Source organism: Mytilus trossulus, chromosome 5 (genome assembly GCF_036588685.1).
Source record: "Mytilus trossulus isolate FHL-02 chromosome 5, PNRI_Mtr1.1.1.hap1, whole genome shotgun sequence".
In the NCBI taxonomy this organism is placed as follows: Eukaryota; Metazoa; Mollusca; class Bivalvia; order Mytilida; family Mytilidae; genus Mytilus; species Mytilus trossulus.
The window spans coordinates 65,640,388-65,659,563 of NC_086377.1; the positions used below are offsets into that span (position 1 = coordinate 65,640,388).

Genomic DNA, 19,176 nt, shown 5'->3' on the forward strand with positions numbered 1-19,176 from the left:
AATTAACTATTACCATACTCTAATAACATAATATCAAGGGTTTGTAGTCACATCAAAGGTCTTTATTATTTAAATCTATATACTAATGTATGTTATTAAACAAGTTATGCTGTGGAAAGGATTACATAATGGTGTGCACGTAAGGACATCTAACATATTACTTCTACTGCATGGGGTGTGTAACCAAGTATCTTATCAATGTATGGTATTATTGGTCCCTAAACAATATTTCACTTATTTTTATGCCACACTTACTTTTGTTTGGCATATCAGTTTGGTTTTGAACAGAAAGAAGAGATTGAGTTAGGAAAATTAGCCATTCCTTAAGTAGGTGAAAATGCAGCTTGATTTTATCAGTATGATTCTATGCAGTTTTTATTTACACAATCAATAATTTGAAGATTCCAAACAATAAGATTTTTTAGGGGTTGCAACGTGTATATATTTAAATGTAAAATACTTTTTATAGGTGTTTGGATGGAAACTATGGTGATCCTCGTATAAATTACGGCATACCCTGCAGACCTTGTTTATGTCCTGGAGGACCAACTAGTGATGTACAGCATGCTGATTCCTGTTATGAAGATCCAAGACAGCAGTCAGTAGTCTGTAACTGTTATCTAGGTTTCAAAGGTATAATACATTTTGCTATCTCACTACAAAACAATTTGAAATTATTTTAATCTAATACTCATGAACCAAAACTAAAGAATTATGCTATGTACCAGATTACTTTATGGCAATCGTTTTACAAACCAATGCGTTCACAGTTAATACATTTTCCTATAATTTCTTCTTGATGATACAATTATTCTAGTTCTAGTAAACAGTTTCTCAAAAATTTTAACAGTAAAAAAAGGCTAAGGGGAGTCAAAATTTGAACACTGCTAAGTTGACAACAATTTGTATATTTTCGTACAATTTCATGGCTGTCAATATTAAAAGAAGATTTGGTGAAGGCCAGTGGGACAACTCTTCACAAGAGACCAAATGACACGGAAATTAACTAACTATAGTTCACTGTACCACCTTCAACAATGAGCATAGCCCATACCGCATAGTCAGCTATAAAAGGCCCAAAATGAGAAGTGTAAAACAATTCATATGTGAAAATTAACAGCCTAATTCATGTTAAATTTTTTTAATGAAAAACAAATCTAACACACACACATCCACAACCACTGTTTACAGTACAGATCTGAAGACAAAACTGGGGTATTAACAGATTAATAGCACAGACTAGGCCTTTGACATGTAACTGACAAAAATCCTCACTCATAACAGTATATTTAGAGTGCTTTGCAACTTATCCAAATATTTGTAGGAAATGTTAAGGCCGTACTGTAGTGATAATTGATTAAATTATTTTTAGGACCAAACTACTTTGGAAATCCAAAGGATGTGAATGGTACATGTGAACTGTGTATCTGTAATAATAATATAGATCCAAACATTGGTGGAAGTTGTGACACCTCATCAGGGGAATGTCTCAAGTGCATGTTTAATACTGAAGGATTCAACTGTGAGCAGTGTAGTCCTGGTTACTATGGTGATGCAACAACCCAGAATTGTAAACGTAAGCATATGATTTCACCCTTGTTACATTATTTATTTTATATACTTTTATTTAAAGTATAAAGTATTATTTTTAAGACACAAATAATATCTTCCTATGATTTACTCCAAAACAGACATTAAAGGAGTTAAAATGGCATTTAAGCCCACATTTAATACCACAAAATATTAAAAAGTGAGTCAATAACACATTTCTGTCACATTTTTGTCGAGCCTTCGACTTTAGTCGAAAAAGCGAGACTAAGCGATCCTACATTCCGTCGTCGGCGGCGTCAACAAATATTCACTCTGTGGTTAAAGTTTTTGAAATTTTAATAACTTTCTTAAACTATACTGGATTTCTACCAAACTTTGACAGAAGCTTGTTTATGATCATTAGATAGTATCCAGAAGTAAATTTTGTAAAAATAAAATTCCATTTTTTCCGTATTTTACTATAAATGGACTTAGTTTTTCTGCGGGGAAACAAAACATTAACTCTGTGGTTAAAGTTTTTAGAATTTTAATAACTTTCTCAAACTATCCTGGGTTTGTACCAAAGTTGGACAGAAGCTTGTTTATGATCATAAGATAGTATCCAGAAGTGAATTTTGTAAAAATAAAATTCTATTTTTTCTGTATTTTACTATAAATGGACTTAGTTTTTTCTGAGGGGAAACAAAACATTCACTCTGTGGTTAAAGTTTTTAGAATTTTAATAACTTTCTTAAACTATCCTGGGTTTGTACCAAACTTGGACAGAAGCTTATTTATGATCATAAGATTGTAACCAGAAGTAAAGTTTGTAAAAAGATTACTCCGTTTTTTTCTGTAATTTACTTTTAAATGGACTTTATAGATTTTCTTACAATCATAAAATAGTAACAAGAGGAATATTTTTTTATTGATTTTTTTCCTCATTGTTGTTGAGCCTGCGATTTACAGCAAAAATAGGCGAGACACTGGGTTCCCCGGAACCCTTGCAAATTTTTCTGAACTACTACATAATAAAACTTCTTGATATATTAGTACCAATATTCATATTGTTAGGTTTTACTATGTGACCCTTTTCTTCCTATTTGCATAATTACCACGCTTTCTACATTTGATTCTCACAAAAGAAATTTTATCATTTCTTTTCTTAGCCACTACAAATAAGGATATAAGAGGATCCATCATATTGTGCTGTTTTTATTTCCCTTCAAGACAGATGCATTTCTTTATCAGTATTTGTATGTGATTTATAGAATGTATTTGTGATCCCTATGGAACATTTATTTCTTTGTCAGTATTTATATTTTGATTTATAGAATGTATTTGTGATCCATATGGGACATTTCTTTCTTTGTCAGTATTTATATTTTGATTTATAGAATGTGTTTGTGATCCCTATGGAACATTTATTTCTTTGTCAGTATTTATATTTTGATTTATAGAATGTATTTGAGATCCATATGGGACATTTCTTTCTTTGTCAGTATTTATATTTTGATTTATAGAATGTGTTTGTGATCCCTATGGAACATTTATTTCTTTGTCAGTATTTATATTTTGATTTATAGAATGTATTTGAGATCCATATGGGACATTTCTTTCTTTGTCACTATTTATATTTTGATTTATAGAATGTATTTGTGATCCCTATGGAACATTTATTTCTTTGTCAGTATTTATATTTTGATTTTCAGAATGTGTTTGTGATCCCTATAGAACATTTATTTCTTTGTCAGTATTTATATTTTGATTTTCAGAATGTATTTGTGATCCCTATGGAACAGACCCAACTGGTGGAGACTGTGATAGAGTCACAGGACAATGTCTCTGTCTTCCAAATGTTATTGGACAACAATGTGACTCCTGTGCTGCTGGTTTCTGGAATATAACAAGTCAAATGGGTTGCTCTTCGTGTGGCTGTGATATGCCTGGATCTACTAGAGTAGAATGCAATCAGGTAAAATAATTTCAAAACGATTTATCCAAGCTTTTATTTTAAAGAGGGTCACAGTCCTTTGAAAGTCTACAGTATATATTTATTAAATGTTTTAATCCTTTTTTATCTATACTATTAAACGAGAAGACCTCATTTTGGGTGTCGCTTCTCTTCTTTCCACAATAAATCAATTATCATGCCTCCTATGGGTTCAGTGCGTAATCGCATTTGTCATCCATTCATATGATTATTCAGATTGAGTTATTTTGGGTGAAAAAAGAGAAAAAAGACGTCCGGATATGTTTCCGTCATTGGGCGAAATTTTAAGTCAGATTAGACTTCCGGTTGCGTTTTTCTGTATACTTTGAACATACATTAATACTACGTACACAGTGTATTTTCTGTCTTATATCCGTCATTGGACGAAATTTAAGTCAGATTTGACCTCCGGTTTGCGTTTTTCTTTTTACTTTGAAACCAATACATATACTACGAATAAAGTGTATTTTCTGTCTGATATCATTTTCAAGCCTTACTATCCACTGCGGTCACAGAGTTTATTAAATAGAGAGGGTCTGAATAATATATTAATGACCGCTGTGGACCAATTATTAAACTGAGAATTGACTGTAAAAAGAAAATACACTTTCGGGACGTCTGGAACGGGTGTTTTTAAGATCGAAATTTCAGGATTGACCATTTCGGGATCCGGGATTTCTTTTTTCGATATTTAATTTGTATAATAAATTCAGAACCTCGGGATTTCATGTTTTTAAGCCCGGGATATTGGGATCAGGGCCCCTCCGCAGTGGCGGATCCAGAAATTTTCATACGCAGGGGCCCGTTGACTCCCTTAGAGGGTCCCGCTCCGCTGGGTAATGCTTCAGTGATTCTCTATACAAGCAACCAATTATTTTCCAGAAAAGAGAGGGGGCGGGCCCAGTAAATCCGCCTCTGCCCCGACCCCCTTTAATGAATGTTCATAATATACAGATAAGCGCTAAAATTATTCATGTGTTATTAAAATTAATAGAGAACAAACAAAAAAAAAAGATTTTTTTTTGTGGAAAAAGGAGGAGCCGGGCTAGAAAAACAATTATCCTGTCCCAAATTACCTTTGACCTTTTCTGAAATTCTCAAGTCACTAAATGTTTTACAAAAAAAAAGATGTGGTATGAATGCCAATGAGACAGCTCTCCACAAGAGACCAAAATGACACCGAAATTAACATTTAAAGGTCACCTTACGGCCTTCAACAATAAGCAAAAGCCGATACTGCATAGTCTGATATAAAAGACCCCGAAATGACAATGTGTTGATGAGAAAACTAACAGCCTTATTCATGTACAAAAAATGAACGAAAAACAAATATCACTGAACCACTGAATTACAGGCTCCTGACTGGAATGTTCATAATACATGTACACTAAATGTATGTTCAAAATGAAATAAATAGAAAACAAAAAATTGGAATTTTGGAAATAAAGGGGGAGGGCTAAAAAACATTTTCCTGTCCCCAAGTACCTATGACTTTTAATACTTTTCCTGAAATTCTCAAGTTATTAAATCTTTTACAAAATTCTTAACATCCTTTCAAATACGCTCTGAATGCCCGCGATTTTGGGGGTGTGTTCTAGTAAAAATTAAGTGGACCAATGTCTGACTCGGATAAAGTGGACCAATGTCTGACTCAGATAAAGTGGACCAATGTCTGACTCAGATAAAGTGGACCAATGTCTGACTCAGATAAAGTGGACCAATGTCTGACTCCGATAAAGTGGACCAATGTCTGACTCAGATACCTATTTAACTTGGTGAAATGCTGATTGATTAATTGCTTACTTTTCTTTATAGTTTGATGGTCAATTTAATTGTGTACAGGGAAGAGGAGGAAGAGATTGTGCCTCTTGTGAAGATAATTACTGGGGAGATCCTACTGTGCAGTGTTATGGTAAGCTGATGTTTTCATTATTCCTAATAAAAACTCCAGTTTGTAAGGCTTTTTATCTTTGAAATTGAGTAGGGAGTAATGAAAGTTTAAAGATAGAATGTTTGTGTTTCAATTTGTAAGGTATTTTTTTTATTTAAATCTTTCTCAATTGAATATTTTAATTCCCTTTTTTTTTTTAACTTTTAGCATGTGACTGTAACTACCAAGGCTCTGCTCAGACTCAGTGTGACAGAAGGTCAGGTCAATGTGTATGTCTGACAGGAATCAGTGGTTACAAATGTGATCGTTGTGATAGAGGCACCACAGGAGTACTCCCCAACTGTAAGCCTTGTGGAGATTGTTTCAACAACTGGGACAGAGTGATCAGAGACTTGTCAGGTAACTTTTTAGAATGGTTAAGTTAGTTTAAGTTGAACATACACTTAAGAGATTTAAGTGATAACCTTTTACTCAGATCATCTTAAAGTACCATTATCAAATGAATATTCTCAAGTTTGAAATATTATTACATACTGTGAAAGTACTTTTATTCGTGGGGTACCAATTTTTATGGTTTTCGTGGATGACATTATCCACTAATTTAAATGTCCAACGAAATAAAACAACCATTGTCTAAATCAAGACATGGTAAATTTGACTACTTATGATCTAAAGAGTATATTGAACAACGCCAAATCTGAGAATACTTTAATAGCAGTCACAGAACTCCAACCGCATTCATCTATTTAATCTTTAATAACCTAAACTGTACACTTTTTGATCTTTTTATTCTCATGAAAAATATTTTTGATCGATGAAAGTCTAATTTTCGGTATTGATATGCTAGTATGATAATGTGTACATGTTATATCCTCATAGTTCTCGTACATATGGGAAATAATAATTTCATGCTGTGCTTGATTTTGATCCGAATTATTTCACAACTCAAGATACGTTTATAGTATTTGTTTATCTTACTGTTTTTTTTATGCGATGTGTTTATAGCCTAATTTTAAACACCTGTGATAGTCTTTTATCTGTTGATCACTTTATCATGGGTTAATTAGTGTTATCACTATGATTTACATGGGACAATGTTCACTTTGCAATTTCCTTCAATCTAGACTATTTGTAACCTTTGTTTTTAAAGGCTCTAATTTTTAATTTTTAAAAATCCAGGAATTTAAAAACCCACGAAGATGTAAATATTGCTCAAACCATGAAAATTGATAGCCACGAATTGAAGTACTTTCACAGTATCTTCATAATTATGTCCCTCAGAATTTTTGCCAACTATAAGTTTGGATGGTGAATGTAAAATTAGAATACTGTAACTGGAAAAGACAGAAATCATCATCAATTTTCATACTTGCTGAAAGAGATTATTCCTCACTGTTGATTACACTTATACTAGTATTTACTGTCAGATGGATTTCCCTTGCTTCCTCTTGATTACACTTATACTAGTATTTACTGTCAGATGGATTTCCCTTGCTTCAGCAACACTTCTTACACAAGTTAGAGTTTTTGCAGTGTTATTAACTACCTCAAATAGTGTTCATCTATCATATATTTTGATTTCATCAATTAGTTTAAACATATTTATTTATAGTGGATTGGGAAACAAGTTATGGCTCTCTCTTAACACGGGTCAGCCATGTATCGTCCCCTTCCGACGGACTATCATTGTTTCCTTAAGACCATACTCGCAAATGGTGTCAAGGGAGAGCCGAAAATTGAGTTCCTGAAATTTTCATCCCGAACGGGAATCGAACAAGAAACCTTTGTGTTAGTTGTCCAATGCACTAACCACTACACCACGGCTCTTTCATCAATTGTTTGTTGTGTTTGAAGCAAACAAGGATTTTTCAGTTGTGTATTAATCTGCTACATGATCTGTAACTACTCTTAACACATACGAATGGATTTCAGTGAACTTTTTACCAAATCTTCATTTCTTTTAATTCCAACTGAAATATTCTGAATATATTTCATTTTTTGTTCAGAATGACATTCTATTTGTAGAAGAATAAACACCATCTTCATTCTGTTTGATAAACACAATTGAATAAAATGTTATTTCCACATGCAAACTTTTTACCAAGCAATATCCCGTATTTGACAACTCATCTTTTCATATGTGTGATAAGATATATGATGAAGACTTAGATATTTTTTACATTTCGTTTACTGGAACCTAAAAGTTTCTGAAAAAAAAGCACAAAAAATTTAGTAGCTGAAAAGAAGTCACCAAAATTTAGTATTAACATGAAAATTAGACATCCAAAATTATGTTACTAACAAGTAGGAAATGGAATACAACATGGAATCTAAGGAAAACTCAAATCTTTAATAAAATTCATGTATCACACATTTTTTCAGCCCAAACAACAGACTTGATTAAAAGTGCAGTAGACATTAAAGCAACAGGTGTAGAAAGTGCCTTTAATAAAGAATTTCAGCAAATGGAGGAAAATTTGGATGAAATAAGACAGATTGTTAGAAATGCCAACATTTCTTCAGAAGATATCAGAAATTTAGATAGTCTGCTAAAATCTCTCAGGTAGGCTTTTATTTTGGAAACATTGGGAATTGAATAACAGAAATACATACAAAAGAATTTTTCACCCTTTTATTATTGACTTCAAAAAGTACTAAAGTTGAAAATCTGAAATATTAATAAATTGGAATCATTTGATATTTGAATTTTAGTACTCAAATATGAATGCACAGATTTATAGTATCAAAAATTAAGTAACAATGGCAAGATGATAAATTGTTGCATGCTAAAACCCATCAGAAGAAATGTCCTTCATATATCAGGAAAAGACATTTAACCTGTTGCCCCATAGAAAGCCTTGCACTTAGCGTAATAAAGGCTTGAGATTATTGTCCTGCTTCCAACTGTAAACACTGCTTTGGTGATCTCATGTTTGCATGTTTGACTGGAATGCAGGAGATTTGAACCCCAGCCAGGTCAATGCAGGAGATTTGAACCCCAGCCAGGTCAATGCAGGAGATTTGAACCCCAGCCAGGTCAAATTGAAAACTGAAATAAGTATTTGCTGCTTCTCTGCTAACTGGCGGTATTTAGTAGTAAGCACAAAACTTATCAGCTCAGAGTCCAAATAATATGTCTTGGTAGAGTGACATGAAATACCACATCAGAAAAAACATGCTCTGCGTGTTGTTCTAATACAAAGCAGGGTTTATTCTTATACTGTAAACCAACTTATTTTCGCATATATTTTTATTTCGCGTTTTACCCTTTCTTGACCACTTTGCGGCTATTTAATTTCGTGATTTCCTTATTTCCTTGATGAAGTTTAATATGGAGAGACCCAAGGTTTACTTATTCGTGACGATTTATATTTGCGTTATTTTTCTACTCGCGAAAGTCGCGAAAATAAATCGCTCGCGAAAATAAGTTGGTTTACACTATTGCATCATCATGTTCTCATCCTAAATATGCATTTAATTTGTCAGTGGACAAAAAAACAGCCGTCATTCCATTCTGACATGACAACATAATTATGCATATGCTTTAAGAAGGTGCAGGTAGAACCATTGTTTTATACCCTAGTCGACCCTTGGTGTACAATGGAAAAAATAATGTGTCTGAATATAAAATGAATTCAAAGTTTTGAGAGAAAGGTTAAATCCCAATGTTCAATCATTCAGAAATACAATCATAACTTGTATGCTTTCTTTTTATTATTTTTTCATTCTTTTATCTTATTTACATAGGCAGCTTTTATCAGATGAGTTTAGAAGATTGAATAATACAGAAAGTCAGTTCAAAGCAAGAATGGATGATATAAGAAAAGGAAATAATGATATTTTATCACTCAAACAAAGAGTGGAGGAATTAAAAAAAAAGGCTGATGATTTGAGAAGAAATGCAACAGACATTCAGGCCAGAGATGTAGAAGGTAATGTTCAACAGTACAGTGACCAATTAATGAACTCATAGCCATAATAAACCTTTTAAAAATCTATCAAGCAACAGAATTAAACATACCGAAATCAATAGAAATTCATGATTTGACAGTATAGTATAATGGGGACTTGGAAATTCTCTGTTTTGCAGATATTTACTGAACTCGGAAAAGGCCTTGTGAGCTATTGCTATTACTCAGTGTCTGTCGTCCATCAATTTCTCACATTTTGATTTCAAGTTATACCCTTGTCTGTCCGTAATTAGTTTCCATTAATAATATAACTTCTTACTTTTACATAAGGTGCCTTCAACATAACAAAGGAGGCACAGCAAAAGTCGAGAATGGCCCAATCTAAAGTTGATGGAACCCAGGGAATGCTGAATGAGTCTATGAAAACAAGAGCTGAAGTGGAAAAAATGCTGGAAGAAAAACGTAATGCATTTAATCAGAAAATACAGGAAAACGAAGCTGAATTAAATGAAATGGATGACAAAGTTTCAAGTCTTGGTAGTAGAATAGCTGATCTAAATGAAATGGTAAAGTTTATTCTTTTTTTTTAAGAGCAACACTGTTTGAAACATAAGCAAAGGATAACGTACAGTTTTTCAGAATTGAATGTTCAATGTGTGTATATAAATGAGATGTACTTAAATTAAACCATGCTTTTCAGTTAAAAATATACTCTTTTCTTAATGTTTCAAATTTAGATCAACTGTATGATATTTAGAATAATAAATATTTGATAATCATAAAACCTTTGATTTTATTTCATACTTTGTTGATTATGGATTGTTTTTTAGCAATTTGTAAACTATGGAAAAATTCATATATATGTCCAGGTGCTAACATTTTAATGTATATATCTTGAAAGACAAGCATCTGTATATAAATAAAATTTGACTTGTACATTACAGGTTTGTGATGGAAGAGGAGATCCTTGTGATAGTGTCTGTGGAGGTGGGGGATGTGGCAAGTGTGGAGGAATCAGTTGTGATGGAGGGGCTCTTACCAAAGCTGACAATGCCATTGATCGGGCCAACCAAGCTAAACTGTTATTAGACATTAAAGAAGTAGATGCCAATACAATGCTTACAGAGGTACATAAAGAAATAATATCAATGATTTTGTCTCATCCTCTTTGGCCCTATGAAAGCTTATATGGTTATTAGCAATATTTTCTTGGAAGGAAAATTTAGCTCAGCTTTGAAAACAACTGAAGTGTCAGTCATACTGATTATAATTTTGAAACTGAAGCTGACATCAACCAATGAATAATCTGTATACTTAGGTGACATGAACCAAAAAATCAAATAGTTATTTCTTGAATAAATGTCTTGAACATTTTCAAAAATCAGATCCAGTCAACAATATTCAAAAAAATTAAACACATTGGAAATAAGCCTACATCTCTCTTAGATATTTAAAAAAAAGGGTTTGGAGGACCCCAAAAGTTTTATTTGTGTTAATGAAATGAAATATGTCCAATGCAGTGGACATACAAATTCTGTTCTTTTGTCACTTGTAAGTTACATTTTACAACCTAAACAACATAAAATTCTCCTTGAACATATCTACTCTCTAACATAATTATATCGAACTACTGTGGATTCATTTTTATTCGTGGTATACCAATTTTCGTGGGTCACAGCGATCCATGAATTTAAGAATTCAACGAAGAATAGTCCCAATAAATTTGTATGGAGTTTGATGTTTATTTCCGGTTATCTTATGCAGTTCCAGTAAAGTGTTGACTAGCGTTAAACATTGTAACAAAACACATGTTTTTTATTGAAAGAAGATACAAGTATTTTAATTAAATCAATAATAAATATATCGAATATCAGTGATAATTTACTTTTTAAAATTGATTAAAACTTCATAGAAAATAACTGCAAGTTGTTAATTACCGTGGTTAACTAGTGATTGAAAATCAATGGGTTTAAGTACGGGGATATTGCCCGTAGGTGATATTGTTTATGGCAGGAACATTTATTTTCACACCATTTTCTTATGACTGTTTATTAAATCGTGATTAAGGAAATGAGCTTTCAATCATAAAGTTTTGATTGCATTATAGAATTCCAACAAGCATTTATAAATTGTAAAACAAACAAATACTTAGTTGTCTTTTTCCATTATTGTTATAGAAGTTTTTAATGAACACTTTAACCTAAAATGACCAAGCGAGGATTTTGACAATTCAAAACTTTGTCAATGAATTCCTCCTTTTTAGTTTTTTTTTATTATTGATCAAACCAAGGAGGTTATATGATCTCCTTAATCAAAAAGAAATCCATGAATTACGTATCTGATTTTTTTTTGTAATCAGCATTCCACGAATTTACGTATACCACGAAACGTCTTTTTAGCTCACCTGGCCCGAAGGGCCAAGTGAGCTTTTCCCATCACTTTGCGTCCGGCGTCCGGCGTCGTCCGGCGTTGTTGTTAACTTTTACAAAAATCTTCTCCTCTGAAACTACTGGGCCAAATTGAACCAAACTTGGCCACAATCATCATTGGGGTATCTAGTTTAAAAAATGTGTGGCGTGACCCGGTCAACCAACCAAGATGGCCGCCACGGCTAAAAATAGAACATAGGGGTAAAATGCAGTTTTTGGCTTATAACTCAAAAACCAAAGCATTTAGAGGAAATCTGACATGGGGTTAAAATGTTTATCAGGTCAAGATCTATCTGCCCTGAAATTTTCAGACGAATCAGACAATCCGTTGTTGGGTTGCTGCCCCTGAATTAGTAATTTTGAGGAAATTTTGCTGTTTTTGGTTATTATCTTGAATATTATTATAGATAGAGATAAACTGTAAACAGCAATTATGTTCAGCAAAGTAAGATTTACAAATAAGTCAACATGACCGAAATGGTCAGTTGACCCCTTTAGGAGTTATTGCCCTTTATAGTCAATTTTTAACCATTTTTCGTAAATCTTAGTTATCTTTTACAAAAATCTTCTCCTCTGAAACTACTTGGCCAAATTAATCCAACCTTGGCCACAATTATCTTTGGGGTATCTAGTTTAAAAAATGTGTGGCGTGACCCAGTCAACCAACCAAGATAGCCGCCACGGCTAAAAATAGAACATAGGGGTAAAATGCAATTTTTGGCTTATAACTCAAAAACCAAAGCATTTAGAGGAAATCTGACAGGGTTAAAAATGTTTATCAGGTCAAGATCTATCTGCCCTGAAATTTTCAGACGAATCAGACAATCCGTTGTTGGGTTGCTGCCCCTGAATTTGTAATTTTGAGGAAATTTTGCTGTTTTTGGTTATTATCTTGAATATTATTATAGATAGAGATAAACTGTAAACAGCAATTATGTTCAGCAAAGTAAGATTTACAAATAAGTCAACATGACCGAAATGGTCAGTTGACCCCTTTAGGAGTTATTGCCCTTTATAGTCAATTTTTAACCATTTTTCGTAAATCTTAGTTATCTTTTACAAAAATCTTCTCCTCTGAAACTACTTGGACAAATTAATCCAACCTTGGCCACAATCATCTTTGGGGTATCTAGTTTAAAAAATGTGTGGCGTGACCCAGTCAACCAACCAAGATGGCCGCCACGGCTAAAAATAGAACATAGGGGTAAAATGCAATTTTTGGCTTATAACTCAAAAACCAAAGCATTTAGTGGAAATCTGACGGGGTAATAATGTTTATCAGGTCAAGATCTATCTGCCCTGAAATTTTCAGACGAATCGGACAACCCGTTGTTGGGTTGCTGCCCCTGAATTAGTAATTTTGAGGAAATTTTGCTGTTTTTGGTTATTATCTTGAATATTATTATAGATAGAGTTAAACTGTAAACAGCAATTATGTTCAGCAAAGTAAGATTTACAAATAAGTCAACATGACCGAAATGGTCAGTTGACCCCTTTAGGAGTTATTGCCCTTTATAGTCAATTTTTAACCATTTTTCGTAAATCTTAGTTATCTTTTACAAAAATCTTCTCCTCTGAAACTACTTGGCCAAATTAATCCAACCTTGGCCACAATCATCTTTGGGGTATCTAGTTTAAAAAATGTGTGGCGTGACCCGGTCAACCAACCAAGATGGCCGCCACGGCTAAAAATAGAATATGGGGGTAAAATGCAGTTTTTGGCTTATAACTAAAAAAACAAAGCAATTAGAGCAAATCTGAAAATGGTCAATTGACCCACTAAGGAGTAATTGTCCTTTATAGTCAATTTTTAACAATTTTCATAAAATTTGTAAATTTTTATTAACATTTTCCACTGAAACTACTGGGCCAAGTTCATTATAGATAGAGATAATTGTAAGCAGCAAGACTGTTTAGTAAAGTAAGATTTACAAACACATCACCATCACCAAAACACAATTTTGTCATGAATCCGTCTGCTTCCTTTGTTTAATATTCACATAGACCAAGGTGAGCGACACAGGCTCTTTAGAGCCTCTAGTTTTCTCTATCCACGAAAATTGATACCCACGAAAATAAATGAATCCACAGTATATCATACAGTGTAATGAACTGGCCATTACTGTTTTGGCCTTGATATAGAGTCTTATTTATGTGTTTACTCAAGCAACATAATTCTATTAAATTGTTTCCTATTTACATAGTGTATTGAAATTTCAGATACAGCAAGCACAACAAGAAGCAGAAGAAGCTAAAGATCAAGCCCAGATGGCTTACAATAAAGCTATGAAAGCTAAAAATCAAACTGAAAAAGCTAAACTCATGTTGCAGAATGTTCTTTCTGATGTACAAGACTTCTTGGGATTAGGTAGAGCAACACCAGATGATGTTAAAGAGGTAAGTATCATAGTTTTATTTATGTTGTTTTCAGATTTATTTCAGACTCTTAGGAAACGAATTTAAACTTATTTGATGAGCTAAATATGAAATGGTACAAAATAAAACAGATATTCTTGCATTTAAAGCATTCATCTATTTTAACATTTGGAAGACAGTTGTCTCTTTATATGCTATGCATTGGGGTAGCTTCCCCTGAGTAGAAATTTATTCTAGAGAACTTCTTATTTCATTTTATCAAAAATTTAACAATTATTTTACACTTTTGCTTTATATGTTACTATATTGTCTTGTCAGAATGATGATGGTTTAATTCTTTGTTGTTGAAATCTGGTAAAATTTACTGACTCAAATAACAAGTTACTTACATCATAAAAAAGGTATACAGATTGTACCAAAAAGGAGTTGACATTAACTCTAGATTGGCAAGATGCATTTGTATTTCATATGTTCATCCTATCATATCTACTTAAACCCTTAAAAATTTATATGGTGACATCAATGGAGGTCTTGTTAAATAGGCACAGAATCATCACAAAATCTTGATATTACAGCTAGTGAACATTGTTGTTACCTGACCTAATAATGACTTCACAGTTCAGCTAGAAAGCAAACTAACCAAAGATATTACCTTTGCCTACACACTCAATACAATTAGCAGTAATATACGTTTCAATATTTTTGCTAAGTCATTAACATTAAAAAATTTTGTAGATAACTGAAGAGGTACTTGGTATGAGTATATCACTGACTCCAGACCAAATCATTGAGTTGGCACAGAAAATAAATGAAACCATTTGGGGTTTACAGAATATTTATTCCATTCTCAATGCCACAAGAGATGATTTAGATAAAGCACAGAAGCTGAAGGAGAGGGCAGAAAATGCAAAGTAAAAACTTAATTCAGACCATTACTGTTAAGGGTTCTGTCAACCACCATGGGCTTCAGTAATTTAAATATTCAAAGACACTGGGATGATATTATGTTTGTCAATTGTAAAAAAAAAATATCTTTATTATTGTGATGTTACAGCTTAAACTGCATCATCATTTTTCTATGTCACAAGTTTCAATTTAAAATACCATCCTCGGGTATCAATGAATATGTCTGGCTGAAGAACACAAGGTTTGTGAATACAAAAGGAAGGTTGGGATAGATTTTGGGAGTTGAGGTCCCAACAGTTTAGGATCAGGGGCCATAAAGGGGCCCTAATAAGCATTTTTCTTGGTTTTCGCACCATAACTTGAGTAACGTATAAGTAAATAGAAATCAATGAAATTTAAACACAAGGTTTATGACCATAAAATGAAGGTTGGGATTGATTTTGGGAGGTTTTATCCCAACAGTTTAGAAATAAGGGGCCCAAAGGGTCCAAAATTAAACTTTGTTTGATCAAAAATTGAATAATTGGGGTTCTTTGGTATGCCGAATCTAACTGTGTATGTAGATTCTTAATTTTTGGTCCCGTTTTCAAATTGGTTTACATTAAGGTCCAAAAATTGAATTCTTGGGGTTCTTTGATATGCTGTCAGAATCTAAACATGTACTTAGAGATTTTTTATTATTGGCCCAGTTTTCAAGTAGTTCCAAATTGGGGTCCAAAATTCAACTTTGTTTGATTTCAATAAAATTGAATTCTTGGGGTTCTTTGATATGCTGAATCTAAACATGTACTTAGATTTTTGATTATGGGCCCAGTTTTCAAGTTGGTCCAAATCGTGGTCCAAAATTAAACTTTGTTTGATGATTGGGGTTCTTTGATATGCTGAATCTAAACATGTATTTAGATTTTTATACGACCGCAAATTTTGAAAAAAATTTCGTCGTATATTGCTATCACGTTGGCGTCGTCGTCCGAATACTTTTAGTTTTCGCACTCTAACTTTAGTAAAAGTGAATAGAAATCTATGAAATTTTAACACAAGGTTTATGACCATAAAAGGAAGGTTGGTATTGATTTTGGGAGTTTTGGTCCCAACATTTTAGGAATAAGGGGCCAAAAAGGGCCCAAATAAGCATTTTCTTGGTTTTCGCACTATAACTTTAGTTTAAGTTAATAGAAATCTATGAAATTTTGACACAAGGTTTATGACCACAAAAGAAAGGTTGGGATTGATTTTGGGAGTTTTGGTTTCAACAGTTTAGGAATTAGGGGCCAAAAAAGGGCCCAAATAAGCATTATTCTTGGTTTTTGCACAATAACTTTAGGTTAAGTAAATAGAAATCAATGAAAATTAAACACAATGTTTATGGCCACAAAAGGAAGATTGATATTGATTTTGGGAGTTAAGGTCCCAACAGTTTAGGAATTAGGGGCCAAAAAGGGACCCAAATAAGCATTTTTCTTGGTTTTCACACCATAACGTTAGTATAAGTAAATAGAAATCTATGAAATTTAAACACAAGGTTTATGACCATCAAAGGAAGGTTGGTATTGATTTTGGGAGTTTTGGTCCCAACAGTTTAGGAAAAAGGGGCCCAAAGGGTCCAAAATTAAACTTTGTTTGATTTCATCAAAATTGAATAATTGGGGTTCTTTGATATGCCTAATCTAACTGTGTATGTAGATTCTTAACTTTTGGTCATGTTTTCAAATTGGTCTACATTAAGGTCCAAAGGGTCCAAAATTAAACTTAGTTTGATTTAGACAAAAAATGAATCGGTTGGGTTCTTTGATATGTTGAATCTAAAAATGTACTTAGATTCTTGATTATTGGCCCAGTTTTCAAGTTGGTCCAAATCTGGGTCCAAAATTAAACTTTATTTGATTTCATCAAAAATTGAATAAATGGGGTTCTTTGATATGCCAAATCTAACTGTGTATGTAGATTCTTCATTTTCGGTCCCATTTTCAAATTGGCCTACATTAAGGTCCAAAGGGTCCAAAATTAAACTAAGTTTGATTTTAACAAAAATTAAATTCTTGGGCCTCTTTGATATGCTGAATCTAAACATGTACTTAGATTTTTGATTATGGGCCCAGTTTTCAAGTTGGTCCAAATCAGGATCTAAAATTATTATATTAAGTATTGTGCAATAGCAAGTCTTTTCAATTGCACAGTATTGTGCAATGGCAAGAAATATCTAATTTCACAATATTGTGAAATAGCTAATTTTTTTTTAATTAGAGTTATCTTTCTTTGTCCAGAATAGTAAGCAAGAAATATCTTATTGCAAGAATTTTTTTTAATTGGAGTTATCTTTCTTTGTCCAGAATCAACTTAAATCTTTGTTATATACAATATACAATGTATATTCACTTTTTACTACCAACTGATAAATTTAAATAATCTTTACCATTCAGTGATAACAAGCAGTTTTTTTACATCTTAATATTTTATGATGTATTTAAATGAGTAGTTATTGTTGCAAACTCCATTAGAATATTTTAATTGAGATTAGTTTTGGAATAAGGGAAAGGGGGATGTGATTAAAAAATTGGGTTCAATTTTTCTCATTTGAAATTTCATAAATAAAAAGAAAATTTCTTCAAACATTTTTTTGAGAGGATTAATATTCAACAGCATAGTGAATTGCTCTAAGAGAAAACAAAAATTTTAAGTTCATTAGAACACATTCATTCTGTGTCAGAAACCTATGCTGTGTCAACTATTAAATCAGAATCCAAATTTAGAGCTGAATCCAGCTTGAATGTTGTGTCCATACTTGCCCCAACCGTTCAGGGTTCAACCTCTGCGGTCGTATAAAGCTACGCCCTGCGGAGCATCTGGTTGATTATATGCCCAGTTTTCACGTTGGTCCAAATTGGGGTCCAAAATTAAACTTTGTTTGATTTCAACAAAAATTGTATGTATGGGGTTCTTTGATATATGCTTAATCTAACCATGTATTTAGATTTTTGATGTTTGGGACCGGTTATCAGATTGGTCCACATTAAAGTCTAAAGGGTCCAAAATTTAACTTTATTTGATTTCATCAAAAATTGAATTCTTGGGGTTCTTTGATATGCTGAATCCAACAATGTATTTATATTTTGGATATTGAACCATAATATGGGTAATGTCCAATTTAAAATTAAAAGTTACCACATTCATTATGTGTTAGAAACCGGTGTTGTGTCAACTATTTAATCACAATCCAAATTCAGAGCTGTATCAAGCTTGAATGTTGTGTCCATACTTGCCCCAATGTACAGGGTTTGACCTCTGCGATCGTATAAATTGCACCCTGTGGAGCATCTGGTTTCATTTGCAATTATTTCACATCTCCTTATTTTTATATTATAATAAAAAGATAATCTTTTTGGTAATATCTAAACAAATTATTGCTTGGTTATATTTGAAAAAAAAACTTAATTATTGTAGGGGTGATGCAAATACTATCCTAGGAAAAGCCCAGGATGTTCTTGACAACTTGAAGGGAGCTACATCTGCCCAGGAGTTAGCTACAGTTGCCATTAATAAGTCTGACACAGACATAACCAATGCTGAAGCAGACCTCACACAGGTAAATAGAGAAAACAGGTTCAGAAGGAAATACTTCTTCTCTGGATAATAGAAATGCAGTCACTTTACAAAGTTGTGCACATAGATTATGGTCAACATCATTTTATTTGTTTAATTGTTGAGAAAAGACCAGAACTGCATAACTGACTGCAATGTCTGTGTATATGAACAAAACTCTACAATATTAACATGGCCTGGAGTCATTGTTGTACCATCTTCCATTGTTAAAATTGTACTGATTATCCAGTATTTGTACATGTATCGAAAATATCTACAAACTGTGTTATGGAAAATTCATATAATCCTATAAGGGTTTAGAACTATTTGACATGAGAAAGATTTTTAAACCTTCATAGATTGTAATGAAACTTAAGACAGAAGCTAGCCTTCAAGATCAAGAATTAGTATCTGAAAAAAAACTCTAAAATTATTATATTAAGTATTGTGCAATAGCAAGAAATTTTCAATTGCACAGTACTCAGCAATTACAAGAAATCTTTAATTGCACAGTATTGTGCAATAGCAAGAGATTTTCAATTGCATAGTATTGTGCAATAA

General features: G+C 32.7%; 1 protein-coding gene across 1 annotated transcript in view; it reads left to right on the plus strand.

Annotated features, from left to right (window-relative positions):
• LOC134718208 (laminin subunit beta-2-like) overlaps positions 1-19,176 on the plus strand; it is a 37,021-nt gene that overhangs the window by 16,405 nt on the left and 1,440 nt on the right. Inside the window, exons 18-29 of the mRNA XM_063580702.1 lie at positions 470-633; positions 1,373-1,576; positions 3,306-3,505; positions 5,339-5,435; positions 5,622-5,813; positions 7,797-7,977; positions 9,162-9,346; positions 9,656-9,891; positions 10,270-10,452; positions 13,975-14,151; positions 14,866-15,041; positions 18,478-18,619. Of these exons, the coding sequence (XP_063436772.1) occupies positions 470-633; positions 1,373-1,576; positions 3,306-3,505; positions 5,339-5,435; positions 5,622-5,813; positions 7,797-7,977; positions 9,162-9,346; positions 9,656-9,891; positions 10,270-10,452; positions 13,975-14,151; positions 14,866-15,041; positions 18,478-18,619 (2,137 nt within the window). The remainder of the gene's footprint in view (positions 1-469; positions 634-1,372; positions 1,577-3,305; positions 3,506-5,338; positions 5,436-5,621; positions 5,814-7,796; positions 7,978-9,161; positions 9,347-9,655; positions 9,892-10,269; positions 10,453-13,974; positions 14,152-14,865; positions 15,042-18,477; positions 18,620-19,176) is intronic.